This window comes from Electrona antarctica (genome assembly GCF_951216825.1).
Source record: "Electrona antarctica genome assembly, chromosome: 4".
Classification (NCBI taxonomy): Eukaryota; Metazoa; Chordata; class Actinopteri; order Myctophiformes; family Myctophidae; genus Electrona; species Electrona antarctica.
In genome coordinates, this window is record NC_136809.1 from 9,244,169 (window position 1) to 9,271,614 (window position 27,446).

Sequence of the window (27,446 nt, forward strand, 5' to 3'; positions counted from 1 at the left end):
TTTACATAACATGTAACATAGAAATAGCATATTATCAGTGTTGGCAAAAGTACTCACATTTTGTACTTCAGTAAAAGTATCAATACTGCAGTATAGAAACACTTACTTTGTTACAAGTAAAAGTCCTGAATTCAAAATGTAATTTAGTAAAAAGTACAAAAGTATTGGCATGAAAATGTATACTTAAAGTACCAAAAGTAAAAGTACTCATTGTGCAGAATGTCCCATTTCAAAATTAAAATGTACAAAAATCGTTTGAAAATAGACGATCTACAAGCTCAAAATGCCTTGTGACTTTGTAGATCAGCTATTTTCCAAATGGCCGAAATGTATGTAGGGCTGATGTAATAATCCAATCTACAGTGTCACACAAAGTAGCAAAAATATCCAATCTACAGTAGGTGGGTTTAATTTTAATTTAACCAATAAAACGTTTTATTAAAAGCTTGTGACTAAATAAATAATTACTGCATTGAATCCATTGGAAACACAGATAATTGTTTCCCTGAACGGTTACAGTTTATGGTACAGTAACATAACATAACTTAACGTAACATGTTATTAAAATAATAACAACAATACGATTAGAACGGTTGCGACACAGTTTCGGTTCCTGCATGGCTCTGTGCTTGCGGTCTAACAATTATTGTGAGATGATTGATTGACAGCACAGAATGTAACCGTCACTCAGAGAGTGAGTTTCAGTGTCCTCAGAGGATGTGTTTATGAGGAAGCATGAGAGAGGAGACGCGTCCCATTACCTCTTAATATATAATTATACGTGTTGTTCATTCCAAAAAACATGGAACCGGAACGACAGAAAGTTGTATTCCATCATCGCTGGTTGTTTCTAAATCTGTATGTAATACCATGCCTTTCTTAATTGAGAGCCCACGCAAAACTGCCCAAAAATCACTTTCACCTAGAAAATCCATTCACATTTTTTATAATTCAGCTGACTGCGGAGACACATGCTGGAACTTTTTACTTTGAAATGTTTTATAGTTTCTGAGTTATTTAATTTAAACGCCAAATGCATTCTCAATGGCGAAAACACAAACTTTGGCACCACGTATTAAAAAAAAAAATCATTGTTTTGATTTTTTTTTAAAGACGTCCACAGACGTCTTGGGCTCTGCCCGTGCGGTAATACCAAAGACGTCCACAGACGTCTTGGGCACAAAATGTGTTATAGAGTTTTGAATGATCTACTATCTTTTTCTTAAAGTGAATGAACTGGAGGTGCGTGGTGGCTCAGCCAGTTAGGTCTTTATGCACCTAGACGGCACGAGGTCCTGCGTTCAAAAACAACCCTCGTCTTTTCTTATGTCCTCTCTCTCTGCCGTTGGTTTCGTGCATACAAGCATAGTAGCATAGAAATGCACTTCATATGGGATTCATATCCCATTTTGAATAGAAGTGTATAATGCATGCAGCTGTGGTACTTGGATATTAAAAATGTACAGTATAAAGAAGCAATGTATTAAAAGCTGTCATGAATCATAACTGACCCATAGTGTAGGCTGATGCTGAGTAAAGCCAGTTATATGCCTGGTTGCTGTGAGTGTTCTCTGTTTGCCTTAGAGGGGACCATGTGTCACATAGACCACAGCCTTGCCAGACAGACGGAACATAATGCCGTGATGGTTTAGCCTGCGGGCTACCGAGGTCATAACGGTCAGATCGTACAGTCGTGTGATGGTTTAGCCTGCGGGCTACCGAGGTCATAACGGTCAGATCGTACAGTCGTGTGATGGTTTAGCCTGCGGGCTACCGAGGTCATAACGGTCAGATCGTACAGTCGTGATGGTTTAGCCTGCGGGCTACCGAGGTCATAACGGTCAGATCGTACAGTCGTGATGGTTTAGCCTGCGGGCTACCGAGGTCATAACGGTCAGATCGTACAGTCGTGATGGTTTAGCCTGCGGGCTACCGAGGTCATAACGGTCAGATCGTACAGTCTACCGAGGTCATAACGGTCAGATCGTACAGTCGTGATGGTTTAGCCTGCGGGCTACCGAGGTCATAACGGTCAGATCGTACAGTCTACCGAGGTCATAACGGTCAGATCGTACAGTCTACCGAGGTCATAACGGTCAGATCGTACAGTCTACCGAGGTCATAACGGTCAGATCGTACAGTCTACCGAGGTCATAACGGTCAGATCGTGCGGGCTACCGAGGTCATAACGGTCAGATCGTACAGTCGTGTAAAAACATGAAGCCTTGCATATAAACATGCTCTATGGTATGCACACAGACATTACACCTACATGATATTCACATGAGTCTTGTATGGCGTGCACGCACACGCTGTGCGAGCGCACACACACACACTATCTCTCTCTCTCACACACACACACACACACACACCAACGGGGGCACATGCGCGTGCGCCCCTGCGCAGAGAAAACTGCCTTAAATTGCAGGTTTTTCTTGGTTTCCATAAATACTCATAAATCACTATATCCTGCGCTCTCTCACACTTTCTCTCTCTCACACACACACACTTTCTCTCTCTCACACACACACACACACACACACACTTTCTCTCTCTCACACACACACACTTTCTCTCTCTCTCACACACACACACACACACACACCCTTGGCTTCTCACTCTTGCAATCACACGTTTGTGAACACTTTCTAACTCAACTGCACCTTCCCTGCAGTGTGAAGCAGCCGGCGACTATAATAGTTCCTTTTACTGAGCGTTTGACCTTTGGCTTGTCTCTTTACACACCGGGCTGCGGAATGTCTGCAATGTACGGATCTGTACTGTCAGCACGCGCACACACACACACACACACACACACACACACACACACACACACACACACACACACACACACACACACACACACACACTGAGAAGAGAACTGTGTGTGTTAAAGGTGCATACTTTACAACGAGAAAGACGCGTTCCTTTTCACAATGAGCAGTAATGGGTTGGTGGTTAGTTGAGTTTGAACGTCAGGTTTCACACGGTAGAGTTATTGTATGACAACCCTGCCGTGCTGTCGCAGCCGCAGAACCGGATGGATCTGTTCATTAAAATGGTGTCTAGAGTGTAAATGGGTTTCCTAACGTGTCCCCAAAGGGCAACAGTCCTGTTGTGTTTCAACCACTTAAACCCATTACACTTCACTGACCGGGCGGGGTCCCCCAGGGGTCTGTCTGTCTGTCTTCTTTGTCCCTTTACACCAAATCTCTTCGCCGAAAAGAACCATTCGACAAGCCCGCAGCGCGCTCCGTTGTGACACGTTGTGAGCTTGTAAATCAGTTTTTTTCTCCCCCCACAGAATGTTGGCCTAAAGGCTTCAGGTTCCGGTGCAGCTGTATGCTGAGCATGTGTAGCGACTCGCGTCTGGGGCTCATTTATACCTGGTGTGACTTCATTAGACGACTCTTGTCAGTCAGCTAGCTGAAAATGCCTCTTGTCACAGTTTGAAGTGAACTCGTTATTACGCTGTTGTCCCCCGGGAGTACTACGTGTCAACATTGGGAGCCCTAAACCTGATCCCCCCACCTAGCCAGGGCCAATTTACTTATACATGACTGCATGGGGGTTGTGGCAACATCACCCGTTGACCACCCAATCCCAAGTCAACTGGGGGATTTTTTTGTCGCAGAGTAGAAATGAGCTATAACCGGGGTTCCCCTGACAAGAGGAAGGGTCCCTGTGGGAGTGCGAGGAGGGTGGTGGGAGGCTAGGTCCACAGTGAGTTTGGTAAACCCCATTTTGGGCGGGAACCCCTTTTGATGTTAGCATTATGATAATGCTTTAGCTATTGAAAAATAGCAGATCTACAAGCTCATAGCGCGCCACCGAGTGGCGCGCTATGAGCTTGTAGGTCTGATATTTTTGAAAAATCGAAGAACGACTGACATAGAAACATAGCTTTTTCAGAAAACAGGATGTCAGGATGTAGAAGACATTTTTAGAATCTGATCTCAGGTCAAAATGGGTTAACAGCCTAGGAGGTGCACTGTCCAAGCTGAGGAGTAAACGGCGCAAATAGGCGATCCACAAGCTCACGGCGTGTCACAAACGGGTCACAAAGCGACGCGCCGTGAGCTTGTGGATCGCATATATTTGCGCTATTCATCATATAACTAAATATATGTGATTTTACGTGGGGTCTTTCTCTCTTGTCCCTGCAACAGGCCTGATGTTTTTGCAGGCCTTTTGTCAAGAGTAGAGTGGGGGGGGGGGTCAGTACATGATGTCATTACCTCAGAAGACCACCTGTCACACACCTGCTGTGTACACACACACAGACACACACACACACACACACACACACACACACACACAGGGAGATCCTGTTATCCGGTCTCTAATGGAGAGCAGGCCTGTGTGTTAGTTGGTCACAGCTGTCGTCCTTATGTCATTATCACCGTGGTGACAAGGCGCCCAGACAGACCAATGGCAGCGGCCTCCATCCAGCTGTCTCTCCACTGCACCCAGTCGTTACAGCACTGCGTTGTGGGCTTTCTGGGATCTTTTTTTATTAGTATGGCAGCCACCCGTGTTCACGGGGTTCAAGTGTGAGGGAACTGAACTTCATGCAGAGCGCCGAGGTCCAAGTTAATGACCCGATCCAGCATGCTTTTGGAGATATATATAAATCATGTTCACATGCAGTCTCAAAGAGTTTGAGTAGTAGGTGGAGGATATATCTGGAACTTACTACATCAAAATATAGCTCGGTGGACCTTTTTAGTTGAAACTCTTTAAACTTTATCAACTGAAGGCTTTTTATTATACATTTTTCCTCCTGACTTTTTCTTATGTGCCCAGATTAACTATAATATATAGTATCGTCCAATGGTCCATGGGTCGGCGGTTCGAATCCCTGCTCCTACTGTTTACATGTCGAAGTGTCCTTGGGCAAGACGACACTGAAACCCAAATTGCTCCCGATGTGCCGGTTGGTACCTTGCATGACTTCCGCCGCAATCGGTGTATGAATGTGTGTGTGAATGGGTGAATGTAAATGCACCATTTACCATTTAACTATAATAATAATATATTATATATTTAATATATATTATAGTGTTGTGTGTAGTGGTGTGAAGACCCACCTTTTCAGACTCCATCATGGCCCATAGCACTTATCCTACCCCCTTAGATAGCACTTTTAGACTTAGATAGCATTTGAAACAGACTTATAGCATGTCATGTAGACAGCACAATAATTGCATTGTATGTAGTCATAGCACATCATAGTATATATGTATAGCATAGTATAGTATATATGTATAGTTTATATGTATAGTGTCATTATATAGATATGTTCTAGTTACGTTCTTAGCTTACGCATGTTTCATGATAAATGCATTTTATATATGTGATGTATTCCCATGCCTTTGTTCTTGCCTAATGTAAATCGCTCTGGATTAAGAGCGTCTGCTAAATGCCTAAATTGTAAATTGTGGTGCGGCCGTTTCAGTCACCTAGACTAGAGTCTTACAACATCCACCTCCATTGTTTACGTGGCAACGCGTTGTGAGCTTGTAGGTTATAAGTATAGAGCCCGGGGGCAGCCCCCGGTACTGCATACAGCGTTTAAGTGGTTAAGTCATGCTGATTAACAGTGAATGAAGAGATTTTACACTTGATGGAGATGTTTTCCCACAGCGTTTCATAACCGCCACCATCATAAACCGGAATATTCAGATCAAAAGGGGGGGAAGGAAAAAAAAGGAAGCCCGGGTGAAAGAGAGGAGGGTTAGGCAACAGTCAGCGACCGCATATCTCCGGGTTTGACTTGCAGATGTTTTAGGGCAGGATCGGATCGCGCGTCTGCCGTAAGAGCAATTACACTGGAATGCGGTTGCCAGGGAATGTTGGAAGGACATTATGTGTGTTCGCGTGTGCGTGTCCCACGTGCGCGCTCGTACACAGAACAGAACGCGGAGGAGACGAGACCTGCTGTTCGTTTACCTGTCGGAGCACCGACGGGCTGTTCCAGGCGTGTATTCTTATCTGTTGCGTTGACAGCTCGATATGTCAGCTGCATTATCTCTGTTTGAACTCAACACCGTTGATTTAAAACTAATATTTATTCAGCGGGCCACTGTCTGCCTGCCTTAGAGACAGTAGAGTTACTAGAGTACACCCGAGTCCCGACCTTACACTGACTTATGATGATAAGTAATAAATAAGCATTTCCCAAACACCTCCCGGTACTCTAATCCCTCTGGAAAGACTCGGGCTCTCTCCCACGCATATTCAAAATGTGGTATTGCTGCTGTGTGTATATATATATATATATACACATACATGTATCTCTAGCTGACTATTTATTTGCGACTGATTTCTATGAAAAATGTGATGTTTGTACTTCCACGAATGCTTGGGCTTTTCATAGCTTAGTCTTAAGCTCTGAGTGCTCAGAGTGCTATAGTGAGAGTGATCTCAAACTGTGAGCACTGATGGCTGAGGCTCCCATGGAGAGACACTGAAACCAATGAGAACCACAGCACCTCACACTCTGTTGTTTTGGTGTGTGGCACATGTTATTGTTAACGTGCCCGCTGCTTATGTATCTATAAACCTTACATGTGGGTGCAAAATGTCAGTTTTCCACTGCTTGTATATAGTCAGTAACAGCCTCCGGTGTTCATTTCTGAATCCGAAATATAGAATCAACTTTGTTGTCACATCACACGTTTACACAGGTGTAAAGACGTGCGTTAAATTCGTTTTTGTGCGAGCTCCAGCGTTTTTGTTGTTTTTTCAGGCAGAGAAAATTAAAAGAAGATAGGGGGGGGAGGAAGAGCAAGAAGAAAAATAGAACAGTATGTACTTGACTTGAGGTTAGACAGGTGCACATATATAAGGTTAGACCCATAGGTGTTAGCACTTCCTTAGATCCACAAAGCAGCAGCTCTGTACACGACATTAAGGTCTGAAAGAGTGTCAGCGTGTTGTTGTGCCTGAGATAAAGTACAAGCCGAGTGTCAAGTTGTCGAAATATATGAATTTAACTCAGAGAATGTACAAATGTAATCTAATGGACCTGTAGTGTAATTAAGGATCCATTTGATGTGTAGCTTGCGGAGTTAGTTCAGTCAGATATACTCGAGCGTGTTCATGCTATGCTCAGTGAGGGGTTAATATGCTGCATTACTATGTGGGTGTTTTGGTTCCTAACCATCATTTAAGCTGGGGACCCCCTGGAACTCCCTCAAGGACCCCTGCCCTACAGGACCCAGACTAAAACGCTCTGTCCTGTCTCCTCTCTCTCTCTCTCTCTCTCCACAGCTGCGTCGTCCCAGTGCTGCGAGCGGCTGCAGAAGGAGAAGGAGGAGGTGCGCTTCAACCTGGAGGAGGCTGTCAAGAAGCTGGAAGAGCACCACAAGGAGGAACTGGCACAGCTGGAGGACAGGTGAGACACTCCCCCTTCCCCCCCCATGTGCCCTTGAGCAACACCACCCGACTGACTTGACGGATGATTTATTCGCTTTTCTGTCACGCCGAGATATATGCTCGCCTGTCGGGAAGAAACTTTCTTCTTCTTCTTTCCCTTCAGCGGTCGCCAGGGCGAATCATCTGCCTCCATCTCACCCTGTCATCTCTGCCTCCTCTTCTCTCACACCAACTAACTTCATGTCCTCTTTCACTACATCCATAAATCTCCTCTTTGGTCTTCGCTCTAGGCCTGATCCTGCCTGGCCGTTCCACTTCCAACCTCAACATCGCCCTTCTACCGATATACTCACTATCCCTCCTCTGTACGTGACCAAACCATCCCAGTCTGGCCTTTATCTCCAAAACATCTAACATGCGCTGTCCCTCTCTCTGATGTACTCGTTCCTGCTCCTATCCATCCGTGTTACTCCCAGAGAGAACCTCAACATTTTAGTCTCTGCTACCTCCAGCTCTGCTTCCTGTTTTTTCCTTTGCATGTCCATATTTGACCTTTTGTATGTTTTGTGTTTTTTTTGTTGTTGTTGTTTTTCATAAACGAAGGCCCTATCATGACAGCGTTGCGCAGATGCAGCGAAATCGGAAAATCTACGCGTCATTTCTAGCCTACAGTTACGGGTACAGTGCTGTGCAGAAAGGAGGTTCCCCTTGGGGACAATGAAGTCTCTAGGGTTTAATGTTTTATTTTACAAGGGTTCAGAGTACACGATGCAATCATTGGATTAGCCAGTGTCCCGAAACTGTTGAGGAAGGAGATTCTATATATAAATATTATTTGGGGGGGGATGAGAAAAACTAAATTAATGAAGCTTCTATTTTGTTAAGCACATGAACCGTATATAGCATACCTATTCTGCAGTGGACATTCGGTGGAAATAGCGAGCCATTTGTTATTTTCGGCTATAAGATATTTGTTGTAGAGGTAAATTAAATGGGAGCGGAGCGGACCAAGTATAGAGCCCTGGGGTACCCCGTCAATTGAGTGTATAGGGTTAAAGTGGTTAAAAATAGCAGACCTACAAGCTCGTAGTGGCGCGCTATGAGCTTGTAGATCTGCTATTTTTCAATAGCTAAAGCATAACATAATGCTAACACCTAAAGGGGTTCCCGCCCAAAATGTACAGTACGGACCGACTGTGACCTGTGTCTTCATCTCTTTGTCTTTCTCCCAGGCTGAGGAGCTTCTACCAAACGGAATGGGACAAAGTCCATCAGAAGTACCAAGAGGAAGCGGACAAATGTCGACTGTTGATGGAACAACAGGTCAGAACACACACACATGCGCCAGCACGTACACACACACACGCGCGTGCGCACACACACGCACACACACGCACACACACATACAATTAATCAGGTGTCATGCTGACTCGTGCATTTGTCAGGTCATGACACGCTTGTGCCGCGGCATGTTTTTTTCCATTCCAGGTCCCTGGGTTTTTATAGTGAGGTAATTACAAGGAGTTTCCTTACAGAATAAGTGATCCTGAAGCACCGTGTGACAGAGCGCTGCACACCTGGGGCTACCACACCGTGATGCAAAAGCAATTAGTGCACAAGATGACATCTGGCTGTCGGGCCAAATGGTGCATGTGTCATGACAGCACATCCACTTCCTACAGGCACCGTATTATTGTGGCCGTAGGTCGCCCGTTTACTATGAAAACCTGCAAAACCTGTCAGTCAGTTCATCCGTCACGCTCCATATATGGCCCTCTCCACAGCTCCATATACGGCCATCTCCATATATGAAGATCACGACGCTGACCTCATCAAACCCTGGATAGCCATACATGGAGATCCAGTCACCTCCATACATGGAGGTGACTGGATCATCACCTGGCCAGCTCCATATATGGAGGTCAAGCCCGCATCCTCCCAAAGATTTTGGCGGAGCATGACTCGCGCACCCTTGGCCAGTGGCCACGTGTAAGATGTTGGCCATGCCCACGGCATCATCTGGCTTGACTTGACTGTGCCCCAGGCCAGGACCCGCGTTGACTGCCTGTCAGAGTATTGGACTCGAGACTCGATGACTCGACTCGAGTCCGACTCGAGTCATTGATTTGACGACTTGCAACTCGACTTGGACTTGAGGGTAAAAACTTGAGACTCGACTTGACTTGACTTGCCCACAACAGAAAAACTTGAGACTTGCTTGAGACTTGGACCAAATGACTTGCTACTGGACTCGGATCGGAGAGACTCGTGCAATTGTCTGCTGCCTGTAGCCTGACCTTTGGCGTGGGCAATCTGGCAAGTTTTGCTCAGTTGAGGCTTTCCTCAGCCTGGTGTGTGCTGACTAGCATCTGGGCGTCCTTGAAACTGGCCTGTTCCTTGATGAGCGTGTGGTGGGATCGTTGCATGAGGAAACTCCAATCCTCCGATCCCCTGATCATCACCTACATCTGCATACATAAATCTACATCTGACACCAGATTAATAGTTTGACTCCTGCTTCTCAACTGTGCCGTATTAAGAGGCTCTGTTGTTCCAGCTCGCCCTCAGGGCGTCTTACTGGTTCATTATATATTCTTTTCATGTCATTACCAAATCCTCTATAGTTATATCATTTTTTTTATGATCAGTACTTTATTTGGATTTTTTTACAAATACAGAAAACAGAAAAAAACGCAACACAAGCAACAACAACAGAATACGTATGCATGGACATTATGTATGAACACAGAAACATAATATAAAACAAGGATAGACAAGATAAACAAAAATAAAAATACAAATAAATCAAATTAAAAGTTTAAATTAGTTTACACGACCAAACGCGCAGCATCATCAACCGTATCATATGTATACTAATACAGTAAACAATCAAAAGAGCATCGCCTGACCATGGTTCACATCAAGGACCTGCAACATGACTGAGGAACACGTTCCACTTCGAATCATATTTATCCAATTGATTATTCTCTATAGTTGTATCATAATGGGCAACACCAAATACAAAAATAGACTGAATATTCTGCAGAAATAGCTGATCCACTGTACACGTAGTGTTTTCCACATGTGTCTTTAGGCATAACTGCTTACTGTAAATGGTATATCGGACATGGTTGCCTGCAGGGGCCGTGCCACACCCACCGCAGCTCTTTGCTCTGACTGGCTTAGAGGAATGGGAGGCCGATGATGTCATGTTCTTATGCCTCATAAACCTGTCATCTTGGTAGCCCCCCTGATCTAATAATCTCCCACTGGCTTTCACTGGGACACACACTTACGTTCTCTGACACGCACGCACGTACACACACGTACACACGCACACACACACACACACACACGTACACACACACACACGTACACACGTACACACACACGTACACACACACACACACATGTACACACACACACACACACACACACACACACACGCACGCACCCATCGGTGGTGTCTACCTGTCATGCAGCACCTCGTTAAATGTGTTCGGCTGTAGATTTATGAGCATTGCTATGGTTACGTCCCTATGGTTGCTATGGTTACGTCCCTATGGTTGCTATGGTTACGTCCCTATGGTTGCTATGGTTACGTCCCTGCTGCTGTTATAGGGTTTCCATGGACTATGGCTGCCGACTGTTATTATACAGTAGTTAGTTATTGTTGTTGCTGTGCATCTCTCTCTCTCTCTCTCTCTCTCTCTCTCTCTCTCTCTCTCTCTCTCTCTGTTCAAGGTTCCTTCCCATTAAAGGGGAGTTTTTCCTTGCTGGAATTAAATTAAAGAACATGGTCTTAACCTGTGGTAAAGTGTCACCATGATGTGGCTCTGTATAAATAACATCTGTTCAGCCCACTAGCCAGCAGGTAGCCCCCATAGCCCACTAGCCAGCAGGTAGCCCCCATAGCCCACTAGCCAGCAGGTAGCCCCCATAGCCCACTAGCCAGCAGGTAGCCCCCATAGCCCACAGGGACACTCCTGAAGTGTCTCTGTGGTATCTTAAGGCTGGGGACACTCCTGAAGTGTGTTCAAGGTTCAAGGTTCAAGGTCTTTATTAGTGTCCCAGAAGGGCAATTAGGTTTACAGCAAAGTATCTTGTGTGGTATCTTAGGGCTGGGGACACTCCTGAAGTGTGTCTCTGTGGTGGTTTGTGGGGACACTCCTGACGTGTGTGTCTGTGGTGGTTTCTGTCAGGTGGAGGAACTGAGGAGCCGACAGGAAGCGGAGAGGACGAAACAGGAAGCCAATCACAGCCAGGAAATTGAGTCGCTCAAACAGGACCATGAGACGTCTATACAAGGTAACATCCTCACTGTGTGTGTGTGTGTGTGTGTGTGTGTGTGTGTGTGTGTGTGTGTGTGTGTGTGTGTGTGTGTGTGTGTGTGTGTGTGTGTGTGTGTGTGTGTGTGTGTGTGTGTGTGTGTGTGTGTGTGTGTGTGTGTGTGTGTGTGTGTGTGTGTGTGTGTGTGTGTTGTAGCGTACCCGGCTGGATAAAGAGGTTGAAGGCCGACTGATGATGTGAAGTTTCTTTATTAAATCAACGTGAAAACTAAAAACAAAGCACAAAACGTATAATCAATATAAGGCACACATAATCAATATAAACAGACAAACAAATACAATTTACAAATAAACCAATTAAAAAGGTATATACATCAAACCACAATACCACATGAGCAGACCACCAACTACAACAATAAAATCCCACAACAATATCACACAAACAAATAACCATAAAAATTGACATTCACCTTGTTCCCTCTCCAGCTAGGTGCTAACTCATGATGTCCCTCGACCATGTCATTCTCCAGGAGAGTCACTAAACCCAATGAATCAACAAATTAAAATCTGAAAGTTCCATTTCCATTTGATCTGTTATTTAATTTCTCTGCACTCACTTGATCCTTTGTGTTCCATTTCATCCTGTTGACGAGGTTAGGCTTAGCTCTCAATCCTCTTTGTTTGAGAGAAGCATGGTGAGGAACAAACATTTCCTCTGACTGATGTTGGGCTGTCTTTTGTCTGTCAGTCTGGCTCAGGTGAGCGAGCGAGCTTCCTGTTTCCTGTTTCCTGACAGTCCTTCAAATTAAAAGCGTTTCCTCCATTTCGCTCCGGGGTCCGTTACACTCCCACCAAAATCATACGTGGGCATGAAGTGTATGAGTCACATATGATTTTCTAGTCAGAACAGAGGCAACAGTGTGTATTAACAATCCATCCGAGCACAAGCCTCCCAGGGTCAGAGATGTCGACAATTAGGAAGCAGGCTCACCAGTCTCCAACAACAGGCCCAGCTTCTGCACAGAATGCTCGTCCGCACTGGTCAGCCTCTTCAGCTGCTGCTGGAGAGTGATTGAGGCATTGTAAGTATGGAGAACTTTGGTCGTCAGACCTTCCATCAACTCCTGGAGGTGCTTGTTCAGAATTGAGGTATTGTGCCACAGCCCTCTGTCGGATTCGCATCTCTTTGGACTTCCAGACATCGTGGTACTGGGACCTCAGGCGGTCCACACACTTCAGTCGACGGGCCGTCTCGTATTTCTGCACGTCTTTCTCTCCCTTGATCCTTGAACTGGGGTTCAATATGTACTTGATGAGACCTTGGATATTTCCGGTCCAGGATACAAGCCAGGTTACTTTGTTGTCATGACGAACCTCCTTCCACTTTGTGCCTGGGGGAGCCTTGGAGTGCTTAGAGTCTTTGCTGCAGTTGATGATTATGTCCTTGGGTCTGATCCTACGCTTCAGCATGCCCATCTTGGGATGGTCTCCTCTGCCTCTAAAAGGTCCAGGCGGCTCAATGCGGAAATTAGCAATGCTCTCCTTGCGTTTGTCCATGAGACAGAAGTCATACTCCTGCAGGATGTGCTCATTCTCTAATTTTACTTTCTGTTTCTCTTTCTTTGACATGCGCTTTCCATTATAGTAAATTTTGACACGGCTGGGAAGAGGTTCACATGGTGGTGCCAACACTGGTCCTTTGTATTCCAGAAATCTCCACTTGGAGCCGTCTCTGGCCCTCTCCTCCTCCCACCATTTCCACTTCTCCTCCGGCTCCTTCTTATCTTTCTTCTTTCCGTCGGCAACTTGACCTTTTTTGTTTTTTGTCTTCTTGGGCTTGACAGCCTCATCATAGTAGTCTTGTTTCCGTTTTTTGGCCTTCTTTTCATTTTCAAACTTTATTTTCCTGGGCTTGAAAACAGAGTCATTGTCATCTGCATCACCGTCCTTAAAGTCAGACTCCAACATGCGAATGGCATCAGCGGTGATGATTGGGGGTAGCTCTTTGGTGATGACTCTATGACATATACTTGTGGGGTTTGAAAAGTGGGGACGTGGCAAAGAGCATCCTACGATACTCCACCCCAGATCAGTTTTAACAGCGTATGGTTCATTTCGTTTTCCCAGAATGACCCGTTTAGGGGCCAGCGCTGCAGAACAATTATAGCCTATTAACAGGCCCACTTCACAGTCTTTAAGCGATGGCATCTCATCTGCTATCTCCCAGAGATGATTCCACTGCCTCGCCGTCTCACAGGTGGGAATGTGAGACCGATTTGCAGGTATCAAGTCCTTCGTGTAGGCTACTGGAAGGTCCACAAAAATAGCTGAATTGTATCCCCTGACTCGGAGGTCTGAGGTCCTTTCACTGTTGACAAGTGTGTTACTTCCACTCATGGTGGTCAGTTTCAGCTTAACTGGATACAGTTCTGCTCTCAAGGCCTGGCTCAAACCCCTTTCAATGAATGTTGTATCACTCTGAGTGTCTAGTAGGGCATAAACAAGTTTCTCTGTATTTGGTTCGTTCTTAGTTGACACCCATACTGGCACAACCATAGAGGTGTTAGGAGACCCGTCTCTGGACACACTAAGTGATGTTACTGCAGTTGAATCGTTCATATTGTCTTGAGCTGGAGCTGTAATAGATGTGGGTGTCTCCATGGCATAACTAAAATTATGGAGGCAGGTAGGGTGTTTTTCTGTACAGACCTCGCACACCTGGGGATAACGACAACGTTTAAAGTTATGACCGGGTCTCAGGCATCCGTAACAAAGTCTTTTTTCCACCACATAATTTTGTCGCTCCTCTAAAGACATCGCTGTAAACCTTAGGCAGCCATGAAGCTGATGCCTACCGTCTTGGCAGAGAATGCATGGAGGTTTTGAACTCTTTGGGTATTGATAGCCATCATCCGTGTCTGTTTGAGTGTGGAAAACACTAGTATTGTTTCCCTTCGTTTCTCTGTGATGTCCTTTTTCCATGTTGGAATCTGAGGATCTGAGAGCGTGAGAAGAGGTTATGGGGTTACATGCAATTTCTGCCTCCATGGCCACAAAATCAGAGAAGTCTTTGAAACTGGGGAAATCCTTATTGTCATGCAGACGCTGAGCTACTTGCCGATTCCACATGGAAGCTGTCCATTCTGGTAGCTTTAGCATGAGCCTTTGATTTTCTTCACAGTCATTCAGGATTTCTAAACCCTTCACATGGGGCATGGCATCTTGACAACATTTTAGAAAGTCTGCAAATTCTCTCAGTCCTATGGCATCTCTGTTCTGAATCTTAGGCCACCTTGTGAGTTTTTCTCTAAAGGCTCTTTGAATAGTGAACGGCTGTCCATAGCGCTGTTGTAATCTGTCCCAGGCTTCGCGATAGGCCTCACCATCGCTCCTATAGAAGGTGCCCTCCAGAACCTTACGAGCCGAACCACCCACGTATCTTTTTAAGTAATACAACTTTTCTGCAGGTGAAATGGGCCTATGATCTACCAACGAGCAAAAGGAAGCCTTCCATTCAATGAAGCTTATGGGTTCTCCAGTAAATATGAATGGTTCAGGAATGGGAAGTCTGTTTAAGATCATACTGCTTTGAATTGCCTGGGTGACGGAAATAATGTCAAGGGGTGCGTTTGATGTAGTGATGTCTGAGTGCTGGATTTCCTTTGAGGTGGCAGACTCTCCTATATTGATGTTAGGATTGCTGTTGTCCCGAATGGCAACCTCCTCTTGTACTGCCTGATCATAAACACTTAGTTTAGCTCGAGCTACCTTGACTCCCCTTGCCGCTTGTAGCTGCTCGAGTTCTCCCTTCTGAATCTCTATGTTGGTTTTCTTTTTCTGCTCTTCCACTCGGGCCTCATATTCAGCCTCCTTTCCAGCAAGGTCCGCTGCTGCCTCTAGTCGACTGGCTGCCACAGATGTAGTTCTAGAATGGTGGCTAGAATGGTGGCTTCTTCTGGAACTGACTTGTGACTGAGCACCAAATATAGAATGGGAAGAATCACGGTCACGCAGTTCATGAAGGCGATTAAGTTGTCGTTCCGCATCAAATTCATTATTCAGCATTGTGTCATATGCTATTTGCGAGAGGTCTTTTGTAATGGATTCACATGCGTCAACCCGCCGCCTCACATCCGTATCCGGCGTGACATGTTCTCGAATGTCGTTGTAGAGCCCTATGATGTTGTCCTTGCTTTTTTCCAATTTGGTTATTAAGAGTTCTATTTCCTTATCCGGAACTTTAGTTCTTAGATTCGTCCTTAATGTACGCACTATGTCCTTCCATTGTTCGTACATACTTAATAATGTTTTGACCCTTTTTTCTGTAGTTTCCATTTGATACGCAAGCATTTTTCCTGTTGGAACTTGTTTACGGTTGCTGCGTCGAGGGCTTATGGTTTCGTCCTGAAGTTTGTCTTGTAAATCCGTCCATCTTTCTTTGAGATCTGTTAGTGTTTGTTTTTTATCATGAATGGCTTCCTTTAATTTTTGTCTTTCCTCGGGTTCCTTTTCCCTTTGGAGGGCATCCTTCAAGTCCTCAATTTCCTTGTCGACATTTTCCATTTGTTTGTCCAGTTCCTGGTCTAGATCAGACCCATGTACCTCAACACTTAAATCTGGCATTTTATAGTTTGGACATATAGCACAGAAAAGGACTGAAAATGACCATAAAAGGTGAACCAATGAAACCTCAGTGCAGTATTTAAACACTGAACAAACCCTTCAATGAAATCACCACATTGCATAAAAACTCCAAAACCACAGTATTAAAACTGTATGAAACCTTCATGAAAGGGACCTTGCATAAACCTTATCAACCGTAATTCATATGCATGGACACATGGCACTTGAAAACCCTTTAAACCATTTTTCAAAAAATAAATGTGTAAATGTCCACAGTTCACATTCCTCTGTATGAGCCTTTATTTTGTTTCTGGAGGTGTGTGTAATGTTCAATTGTGCATTTGTTGTGTTTGTGTGTGATCATCCATCAGACCACTAACCACTGCTGTGATGCAGGCTGACAGAGTGGAGTAGGCCGATTTCTGGTGTACAGGCCTCAGAATCTGAGACTGGGGCAATGTAGATGTCTTGCAGGGGAGGTGGGGGGGGGCCATGTTGGGTCAAGTTTTCACTGTAGCGTACCCGGCTGGATAAAGAGGTTGAAGGCCGACTGATGATGTGAAGTTTCTTTATTAAATCAACGTGAAAACTAAAAACAAAGCACAAAACGTATAATCAATATAAGGCACACATAATCAATATAAACAGACAAACAAATACAATTTACAAATAAACCAATTAAAAAGGTATATACATCAAACCACAATACCACATGAGCAGACCACCAACTACAACAATAAAATCCCACAACAATATCACACAAACAAATAACCATAAAAATTGACATTCACCTTGTTCCCTCTCCAGCTAGGTGCTAACTCATGATGTCCCTCGACCATGTCATTCTCCAGGAGAGTCACTAAACCCAATGAATCAACAAATTAAAATCTGAAAGTTCCATTTCCATTTGATCTGTTATTTAATTTCTCTGCACTCACTTGATCCTTTGTGTTCCATTTCATCCTGTTGACGAGGTTAGGCTTAGCTCTCAATCCTCTTTGTTTGAGAGAAGCATGGTGAGGAACAAACATTTCCTCTGACTGATGTTGGGCTGTCTTTTGTCTGTCAGTCTGGCTCAGGTGAGCGAGCGAGCTTCCTGTTTCCTGTTTCCTGACAGTCCTTCAAATTAAAAGCGTTTCCTCCATTTCGCTCCGGGGTCCGTTACATGTGTGTGTGTGTGTGTGTGTGTGTGTGTGTGTGTGTGTGTGTGTGTGTGTGTGTGACTGGACTAAATTACACAACACTACGGGCAGATTGGAATTGTAATCAGGCTGTAATTGTAATTGGTTTGCACCATGCAATTAAGTCAGATTTGTCTAGGTTTAAAGCCATTTAAGCCCCGTTTCAAAACTAGAATACAGTATGTGGATCTGGGTATCCATAGGAATGGCGTTGCTCCAGTGTGGATCTCAGACTTGTTCATGTGGTCAGCCCTAGACATCATGAAGTCATCTATGACTTGATTTGGGGAGGTTATAAATAATATAACAAAATGATGTACAGTATGGAAAAATAATGAAAATGTTATGAAAAAATAAGTGGAGGTACTTCTGTAGACTATGGTAGTTTTCACCTTGCTTGTTGGTAAAAATCGCTTTGGATAAGAGAGTTTGCAAAAATGCCTTGGTTGTTAATTGTACTTCTGTGTGGGTTTTGAGATGAGCTCACAGACACACCCCTCACATAGATGACTAGAATCCGGCAGAACCATTTTTGGAGAAAAGAAAAGTTTGCCAAAATTAGTAGTTTTTAACTACTAATAATTTGGTACACACAGACATATTTATTAAATATCAGACATTATTGACCTGAACTGAATCAGAGCTTTAATCATACAAAAAACATAAGGTCTGGCAGCCATTTTTGGACTATTTAAAAAAAAAAAATCCCGGCTGAGGATGTCCAGGTGTAGGACAGCTGTCTAATAGTTAAATTATTCTTGTATGGCAAGTGACGATCTGTTTGAGAACATTGTAATGTAATGCAATATGATATAACCTTATTACCTTTATATTTTTATTTTACGTTATTGTGTGTCTGTTTTGGTCCTGTATTTCTGTCTTTTTTATTTACTTATTTTTCCCAAGGCGTTCTTAATGTATTGTATGCTTATGTGTAGTCTAGTGGTGTATATATGTATGTTGCTATGTCTTGTTGTGTGTAAAAAAAAACCCAATAAAACCAATTTAATAATAATAATCATACAAAAAACGTGTTGATGGTAATAATCTGTGTGTGTTTGATCCAGAGCTGAAGAGAAGCCAGCGGACAGAACTGGAGACCCTGGACAAAGCGCTGAAGGAGAAGGAGGCGTCTCTCTCGGTAAGAGAACCACCAGGCTGGCCTCCTCTCTGACTCCTAGGAAGATTGAAACGAGTGCCAGAACAAATGATTTGAAACGAGTGCCAGAACAAATGATTTGAAACGAGTGCCAGAACAAATGATTTGAAGATTGAAACGAGTGCCAGAACAAATGATTTTTGCTGGAAGAATGCAGCCTACGTACTACTGGCTGTGTGTGTGTTATGAAGTCCACATTATCTGCAGTAGTCTTAGAAACCTGAGAGTGTGGTGTTTCTGTTCTAATGTACAAACACACAAACTAGGTTTCTGAAGAAACAAATTCAGTATATACGCCTCTGCAATTATTTTACCACTTAAAGGGGAATATCACTCAGTTTCAACATTTATTATGTTGACATCACAAAGATGTACTTCATAATGTTACTGATTTTTTGTCAGACATCCAGTTCTAGGCAACACAGAATGGGGGGACCTTTCTTTTAATTATGTCCACACAAGAACTTTAAGGTAGATTAATGACATAGTAAAGTGTTGAAAATGAGTGGCATTCCCCTTTAAACCCAGAGTTGTCCAGGGATGTATACTAGGTTTTTCCCTGTCTCTAAATTTCTTTGCCGAAAACAGCCGATCCACAAGCTAACAAAGCGTTGCAATCAGTGGTGTCATGCTTGTAGAACGCAGTACCACGCCGTGGTACCCAAAACATTGTGACGTGCACGTGCAGGTATGGAACGGTATGGTGCACGTGCGTGCACGCTAGAACGCGTCGCCCTCAAGGGAAGACGCAGCTAACCTTGCGTCACCAGACTTTCCAAGATGCACCAAGTACCCCCCCATTTTCACGCCGTGTCAAGTACCGTGCCGAATTCAAATGGCTACTACTTTGCATAACAACAGCTTGTTACCTGAGCGCATGTTCTCATACATGCTACACTGTAAGCAACACAGCACAGCAGTATAGCTCCAGTAGTCTACTGCTGCTATGTGGTGTTCTGCAATCTGCATGCTATTTAACAATATAGGCTTAGTCTATATCAGCTGTTCTGTGGTGCATGCCGCGATGCGCACAAGTAGGCACGTGCGTGAGTGTGCGTGTGGTGTTCCGTGGTACCGGGAAAAAAAATCACCATTACACCACTGGTTGCAATGTTAGCTTGTAGATCGCCTATTTTCACAGTGGTTAGGCAGCAATTATCCTTCTTGATTGTCACAATATACCAAGTTAACTTATGTTGTAATAATAATAATACACTTTATTTGTATAGCACCTTTCATGACATAGAAATGCAGTGCAAAGTGCTTTACAGGGCAGAGATGAAAAACAAGAAAAAACTTAAAATATCATTAAAACAAACGAAAACAGAATAACGTTGAAGACAATATACAATACGTCAAGACAATAAAACAATAACAAAGAGTATAAAACCCTCTGACCATGTTAAACCCTCCTTGGCGTCAGTGTAAAACTCAGTGTTAATGTGTCTGAAATGAAATGATTACTATATTTACCCAGGGTATCTGGGCTAAGCTCAAGAACTTGTTTCCAGCCAGGCCCTGCTCATAGAACATTTCATCGTAGTGGTTCAATGCCTTGTTCAAGGGCACTTCAGCGGTGGTAATTTTAACGTGTCGGACCGCTGATTCGAACTGGCGACCTTCCTGTATCAAGACCGCTCTGCAATCCGTTCGGCCACCGCTGCCACAAATACAATATACAATACGTCAAGACAATAAAACAATAACAAAGAGAGTATAAAACTCTCTGACCATGTTAAACCCTCCTTGGCGTCAGTGTAAAACCCAGTGTTAATGTGTCTGTATGTGTTTTCATGCCTCCTCTTCCCTCCAAACAGGAACAGATTTCAGGGCTGCTGTCGGAAAAGGAGTCCCTGAGCGAGAAGCTCAGAGCAGAGGATGAGAGGAGGAGGATACTTGCCGACAAGAGCCTGGTAAATAAACACAAGGCGCATTTCTAGTTCAGCCAAACGCTGTTGAGTTAGTTGATCCTTCAAAGAGTTTGTATGAAACTGGACCCAGGCTAAATGAAACTGGACCCAGGCTAAATGAAACTGGACCCAGGCTAAATGAAACTGGACCCAGGCTAAATAAAGAAGCTTTCACTGTCATCCATCACTAGAGAGCAGGGGTGGAGAAAGTACTCGCATATTTTACTTATAGTAAAAGTACTAAGGCCTCACTCACACGGTCGTAGTTTGTAGTCCACATTTTGGACTACAAGCTGTTGTATGGCTTTCGGCTGTGTTTCCACTGCGCCCCTCCCCCTCATACAACACAACGTTGTCACACGGTTAATGCAGTGATTTTTGTTGTGAGTGTCATGGCCGCCCCCAATGCATTTCCAATGGAGGTCACATGGTCTGTTGTATGGCTTTCAGCTGTGTTTCGACTGCGCCCCTCCCCCTCATACAACACAATATTGTGTCAAACCATGTGACTCCCATTGGAAATGCATTGGGGCGGCCATGACACAACACAACATTCATCCAACAAGCATAGAGCACTGCATTAACCGTGTGAGCAGAGAAATACTCCATTACAAGTAAAGGTCCGGAATTCAAAATAAATAAATAAATAAAATAAAAATGTGCATAAAATACCAAAAGTAGAAAGTACTACACCGGTATGCAGATGTCCCACTTCATGTTTTCAAATATATAAAAAATATTTTGAAAATAGCAGATCTACAAGCTCACAATGCGTCGCAACGCATTGTGAGCTTGTAGATCTGCTATTTTCAAATGGCCGAAATGTATATAGGGCTGAAGTGTTTAATGTATGTTTTGTCATAATTATCAAAACTTACAAACTTAACTAGTAAGTAAAAGATTTAAAATAAATTTAGTGCAGTAAAAGTACAATATTTGCCTCTGAGATGTAGTGGAGTAGAAAGTACTGAAAATTGGAAATACTCAAGTAAAATACCTCAAAATTGTACTTAAGTAATTGTACTTGGTTGCTTTCCACCACAGCTAGTAGAGAGATCAGTGAGCACAGTGCTTGAGCGAGCAGAGATATGGTTCGGTTGTCTGTGCTGCCCTCTGCTGGAACACAACTGGCATCACATTTGGGCTTACATTAGATACCAGAAAAATAGACGCCAACTATTTTTGTGAGATGAGTTGCTTATTATCTCTTTTTTTCTTTCTTTCTTTCTTTCTTTCTTTCTTTCTCCCCACCCCCCCCCCCCCCCCCTCCAGAAGGACTCTCACACGGTGTACTTGGAGCAGGAGTTGGATAGCCTGAAGGTGGTGCTGGAGATTAAGAACACCCAGCTGCACCAGAAAGACAAGAAACTCATGGAGATGGGCAAGCTGGTGAGAGCAACACGCACGCACGCACGCACGCACGCGGTACAGGGTAGTTTAGTTTAGTTTATTGGTCCGACTGTCATTAGACCGACAACCTACCTCAAACCTTAACCTAACCCTAACCGCAAGCACGGGAGCAGCGCATGTTCGACCGCATGTCCGACCGTTGTTTCCGCATGTCGGTCCGTTGGTGCATCCCTGCATGCATGCACACACACACACACACACACACACACACACATACACAGTGGTGCAGTACAAAAGTATTGGTTTAAAAATATACTTAAAGTACCAAAAGTAAAAGTACTCGTTGTGCAGAATGTCCCATTTCAAGTTTTCCAATGTATACAAATCTTTTGAAAATTGCCGATCGATCTACAAGCTCACAATGTGATCGGCTGTTGTAGATCGGCTATTTGTCTGTCTTCACTAATGACTATCAATAAAGGCAGAAAATCCCAAAACAAATCTTCTTCAAAAAATCACTTCAACTCAATTTCATTATAATTAAGATATTCGCTAAAGAAATTCATATATTTTTTTAATGACGGATTTAGCCACCAGGACCGAAAATGTCCCTAGAAAATCGCAAGACTAGCAACCCTCTCTGGGAGAGCAGCGAGACTCAGCACAGCTGATCCAAATCATGCTAGTTTGAAGCAAGGCATCAGATTGCTTCCTCGAAACGACCTGTTGTGTAATTAATTATAGATAATAAGTTAACACAGCCATGCTCTGGAGACCTACTGTAGATATGATCTATGGAAGATACAGACAGATATACAAGCTCTAGTGAAACTGTATGTAAATATGACCAACTGCTGACGCATGCTTCTCTCTCTCTCTCTCTCTCTCTCTCTCTCTCTCTCCCCCTGTCTGTCCCAGGTGGAGACTAATATGAAGTTAGATGAGCACATGAACAAGGTCCAACAGGAGAACGAGGACTACAGGGCCAGGATGGACAAGCACGCGGCTCTGTCCAGGTACAGTACAGTACAGTACAGTACAGTACAGTACAGTACAGTACAGTACAGTACAGTACAGTACAGTACAGTACAGTACAGTACAGTACAGTACAGTACAGTACAGTACGTCCTCTCCCAGCTGTCTCTCTGTTACAGGCAGCTGCAGGCCACATTCTACCCATGATTATAGGCCATCTGATGGGCCTGTCTGTCCATGTGTCCAACCTGTGTCTGTCTGTCTGTCTAACCCAGTGGTTCCCACATTTTTTGCCCGTGACCAAAAGAGAAACTTGACGTCTCCCGGGACATTCTACCTTAGTTTTCTCATTTATGGAATTTCTTAGATTTTTATTTGATTTCTTCATTAAATTACTGCAATAATAATAATAATAATAATAATTTTGTTTTTAATTAATGAAAATAAATACTTTTTTTTGGGAATGTTTTTGGAAAATGTTTTGAACTAATAATAATTAAACACAAAATGTAGGAAACAAAAACAAAATGAAGGGACCCGAAAAAATGTATCCGCGACCTGCCCGACCCACTGTTTGTGAAAGCGTGGTCTAAGAAGGCCTGTCTCTAATGTCCCTGGTGGTGTCCCTCCCTGTGTGTCCCCAACAGGCAGCTGTCCAGTGAGCAGGCCATGCTGCAGCAGACCCTGCAGAAGGAGTCCAAGGTGAACAAGCGTCTCTCCATGGAGAACGAGGAGCTGATGTGGAAGCTCCACAACGGGGACCTGCTGGCCAGCCCGCGCCGCCTCTCGCCCACCTCGCCCTTCCACTCGCCACGGAACTCCGCCTCCTTCCCCACCGCTGCCTCCATGTCGCCCAGATAACCCTCCAACGCCCCAAGCCCCGCGCAGGTTGCACGCGCCTGCATACGCGACGATGGGCGCTCGCACGCGTGTGACTGCTTTCTAGTTTATTCCCTCCCCACAATCCCCTCCCCAAGTCTCCCTTCCAAGTCACTATCCCCAGTGTCCCCCCCCCCCCCAGTTCAATCCCCAGGTCCCCTCCCCAACTCTCCCTTCCAAGTCCCCTCCCCAAGTCTCCCTTCCAAGTCCCCTCCCCAACTCTCCCTTCCAAGTCCCCTCCCCAACTCTCCCTTCCAAGTCCCCTCCCCAACTCTCCCTTCCAAGTCCCCTCCCCAACTCTCCCTTCCAAGTCCCCTCCCCAAGTCTCCCTTCCAAGTCCCCTCCCCAACTCTCCCTTCCAAGTCCCCTCCCCAACTCTCCCTTCCAAGTCCCCTCCCCAACTCTCCCTTCCAAGTCCCCTCCCCAACTCTCCCTTCCAAGTCCCCTCCCCAAGTCTCCCTTCCAAGTCCCCTCCCCAACTCTCCCTTCCAAGTCCCCTCCCCAAGTCTCCCTTCCAAGTCCCCTCCCCAACTCTCCCTTCCAAGTCCCCTCCCCAACTCTCCCTTCCAAGTCCCCTCCCCAACTCTCCCTTCCAAGTCCCCTCCCCAACTCTCCCTTCCAAGTCCCCTCCCCAACTCTCCCTTCCAAGTCCCCTCCCCAAGTCTCCCTTCCAAGTCCCCTCCCCAACTCTCCCTTCCAAGTCCCCTCCCCAAGTCTCCCTTCCAAGTCCCCTCCCCAACTCTCCCTTCCAAGTCCCCTCCCCAAGTCTCCCTTCCAAGTCCCCTGCCCAACTCTCCCTTCCAACCAAATCCCCTTGCCGAATCCCCTTCACAAGCCCCTCCCCAAGTCCCCAAGTTTCTCCCTGATTGTCCTCAACTCAACTTCACCTCCAGCCTCTCAAGGATCAAAGCTATTCCAAATAAGACGGAGACTGACTTGAGTCTCTCTCCCGGACTTCCAACGGATGAACTTGTACATATTTTTTCTTGGAATAAAATAAACGTGTTAGGAAAAAACACACACAAAAAAACAAAACGAACATGCAAAGACATGTTTTGTTTTTGAAACGGAAAAAGACGTTGGCGGTGCGTGGCACCGATGCACTTAGGGAGCATGAGAATGGTGTCCATGCTCTCTACCAGTTCTCAATCTATCTTATACCAAATGCCTGCCTCTCCCTCAGTACTCTCTGCCTTCTTGACCACTTACACCCAATATCCAGGGCTCTAGACCGGTGGTTCCCAAACACTGGGCCGGGACCCACTTTGGGTCGCTGACACATTTGTATGGGTCCCTTATTTTTGGTTTCCTACATTTTGCTTTTAATTATTATTATTTAAAAAAATATATATATATTCCCAAAAATGCAACATTTGTCAAAAACAAAAAAATCTAAAACAAAAGTCAATGATTTTTTTTCAGTAATTTCATACAGAAATCAAAGAAAAATCAACGAATAGAAAACAAATGTTTAAGAAATTAGGGACATTTTTATTGGGCTCCCGGGCAAACATCTAATCTCTCTTTTGGGTTACAGGTTGGGAACCACTGCTCTATATTACTAGTCTGTTTTCTGTTATTGTGGGGAAAGCTTTCACCGAAAATAACTGATAGCCAAGCAACGCGCAAGCAATGTGACGCAGCGTTGTGAGCTTGTCAATCTGCTATTTTCAGAGGAAGCTTTTCCCACAGTGCGGACGCTGGGGTTTAAGTGGTTAAAGCCTGATTCATACTGTGTGTGGTACTACTGTGTCGTCTGGCGAGAGTAGCCGATCTACAAACTCACAATGTGTGACGGATGTGATGCGTTGTGTGAGCTTGTAGACGTTGTAGAGTAGCCGATCTAAAAGCTCACAATGTGTCACGGATGTGATGCGTTGTCACGGATGTGATGCGTTGTGTCACGGATGTGATGCGTTGTGATGCGTTGTGATGCGTTGTGTGAGCTTGTAGACGTTGTTTGTTGTCGCTGTCGGGTGGAAACCTTGTATGTCCAAAACGGTTAAAAAGGAAGAAAAATAATCTTCCAATGGATACAATGTAGTTACTATTAATTTAGCCACAGTCTCTTAACCCATTTTGACCTGGGAACGATTCTGCAAATGTCTTCTAAATCCTGACTGTTTTCTTGAAAAAGCTATGTTTTTCTATGTCAGTCGTTCTCAAACACTTTCATGTCACTTTTCACGATTCTTCAAAAATAGCAGACCTACAAGCTTGTAGCGCGCCACTCGGTGGCGCGCTATGAGCTTGTAGATCTGCTATTTTTCAATAGCTAAAGCATTACATAATGCAACACCAAAAGGCGTTCCCGCCAGACAGATTACAGATTTAACCACTTTCACATGCATTCTTTTTTCTTATTGCAGATCTATAAGGCTCACAAGGCGTCGCATTGCGATCCGCTGTGAGCTTGTAGCTCGGTTATTTTATTTTCGAAGTATGGAGATATACAAGGTTTCTACCCGACAACAACTGATAGTCTATTTTCGGCACGCAACACTTATCGTACGACGCAGCGCAAGTTAGGCATTACCGCGGAGAAGGAAGGCAAACAGGCATACCTCAGGGTCTGTACATAGTGACTCGCTCGTTTTGACTATCCCTCTGTGGTTGTTTTCTTTTGTTTTTCATTGTATAGTTTCTATTTTGGTTCGTTGTGTTCGTTAATGGCCCTCCCCCCTCGTTCCAAAGAGGCGCATGGGAAACGGCCTTGGAGAGTCGTGGAGACATGATGTGGCGTTCAGCCGAAGAAAGCAACTAAAGTGAACTTGTTTGGGTTTAGCGAATCGTAACATGATGGGTACCTCTGGGTGGATTCTAGTGGATTGGGTCTCTTTTCTTTACTCCATTTCTTTCAAGAGAATGGTATTTTTCGTCTCAGTCGAACATCCGTTATGGACCTCTGGACTAGGAAAAGTCGATGAGCTGCATGTCCTTACATGGGCGAAAAGGAATGAATATTCAGAGTGTGTTATTCTGAATATAATATTAACCGTCATGGATCCATGAACTATCAATGATATACAATGTTCTCCCTCAAGTCCCCCGACCTCTACCTTAATCAAGAATGTGGAATGTAATCACCCTTGGATGTTAAATCTCTGAGCAGGGCCACTTCACAGACACAGAGGGAAAAGGACTTTGTTCTGGGCCCAGTGCCTCAAATGCTGTTTGATACTAATGGGATTATATAGAAAACAAGAAGAATGTTTGCCTGAAATCTGATTTGATACTGATCTTGAAATGGATAGTTATAGACCTTTCAGTCAGGATTTTGCTGTATATGCCCATGTATTCCCTAATTTAAATCCCATCCCAAGATGTAATTCCAGCATATTTGATACGACGGCACAAAGCTTAAGACCCCTCTGTGTCTGAGATAAACCAGCTTCTTCTTACTGAATCCAAAAAATAATCTATCACTTTCTTCTTGGTGGTCTGTCGTTTGTCCTGAATAAACCTCAGATGTGCCCAGGATGCCTCGTCTTTGTCTTTCTTTCAAATAAAACAATATGAATTCACACATCTTAACCGTACTGTTTTATTAAAACAATATGAATTATTATAAAACAATATGAATTCACACATCTTAACCGTACTGTTTAATTATAACAATATGAATTCACACATCTTAACCGTACTGTTTTATTTAAACAATATGAATTCACACATCTTAACCGTACTGTTTTATTAAAAC

The 27,446-nt window shown here is 44.3% G+C and overlaps 1 protein-coding gene and 2 long non-coding RNA genes across 3 annotated transcripts in view; 1 reads left to right on the plus strand and 2 right to left on the minus strand.

Moving 5' to 3' along the window:
• The window catches only part of mtus1b (microtubule associated tumor suppressor 1b), a gene marked incomplete at its 5' end in the record, with an annotated part of 27,944 nt that extends 720 nt beyond the window's left edge, over positions 1–27,224 (plus strand). The window contains 9 exons of the mRNA XM_079499592.1: positions 5,914–5,980; positions 7,276–7,399; positions 8,613–8,703; positions 11,583–11,688; positions 18,541–18,614; positions 20,450–20,545; positions 21,815–21,931; positions 22,811–22,908; positions 23,515–27,224. Coding sequence (XP_079355718.1) covers positions 5,914–5,980; positions 7,276–7,399; positions 8,613–8,703; positions 11,583–11,688; positions 18,541–18,614; positions 20,450–20,545; positions 21,815–21,931; positions 22,811–22,908; positions 23,515–23,728 — 987 coding nt within the window. The 3' untranslated portion in view covers positions 23,729–27,224. The remainder of the gene's footprint in view (positions 1–5,913; positions 5,981–7,275; positions 7,400–8,612; positions 8,704–11,582; positions 11,689–18,540; positions 18,615–20,449; positions 20,546–21,814; positions 21,932–22,810; positions 22,909–23,514) is intronic.
• On the minus strand, positions 11,872–12,643 carry LOC306922222. The gene is made up of 3 exons (XR_013789888.1): positions 12,287–12,643; positions 12,140–12,207; positions 11,872–11,937 (listed from the first exon to the last, which is right to left on the minus strand). It is a non-coding gene; the product is annotated as an uncharacterized lncRNA (long non-coding RNA).
• On the minus strand, positions 15,992–17,387 carry LOC306922220. Its single transcript, XR_013789887.1, has 3 exons — positions 17,231–17,387; positions 17,084–17,151; positions 15,992–16,881 (listed from the first exon to the last, which is right to left on the minus strand). It is a non-coding gene; the product is annotated as an uncharacterized lncRNA (long non-coding RNA).
• Positions 27,225–27,446: the final 222 nt, after the last annotated feature.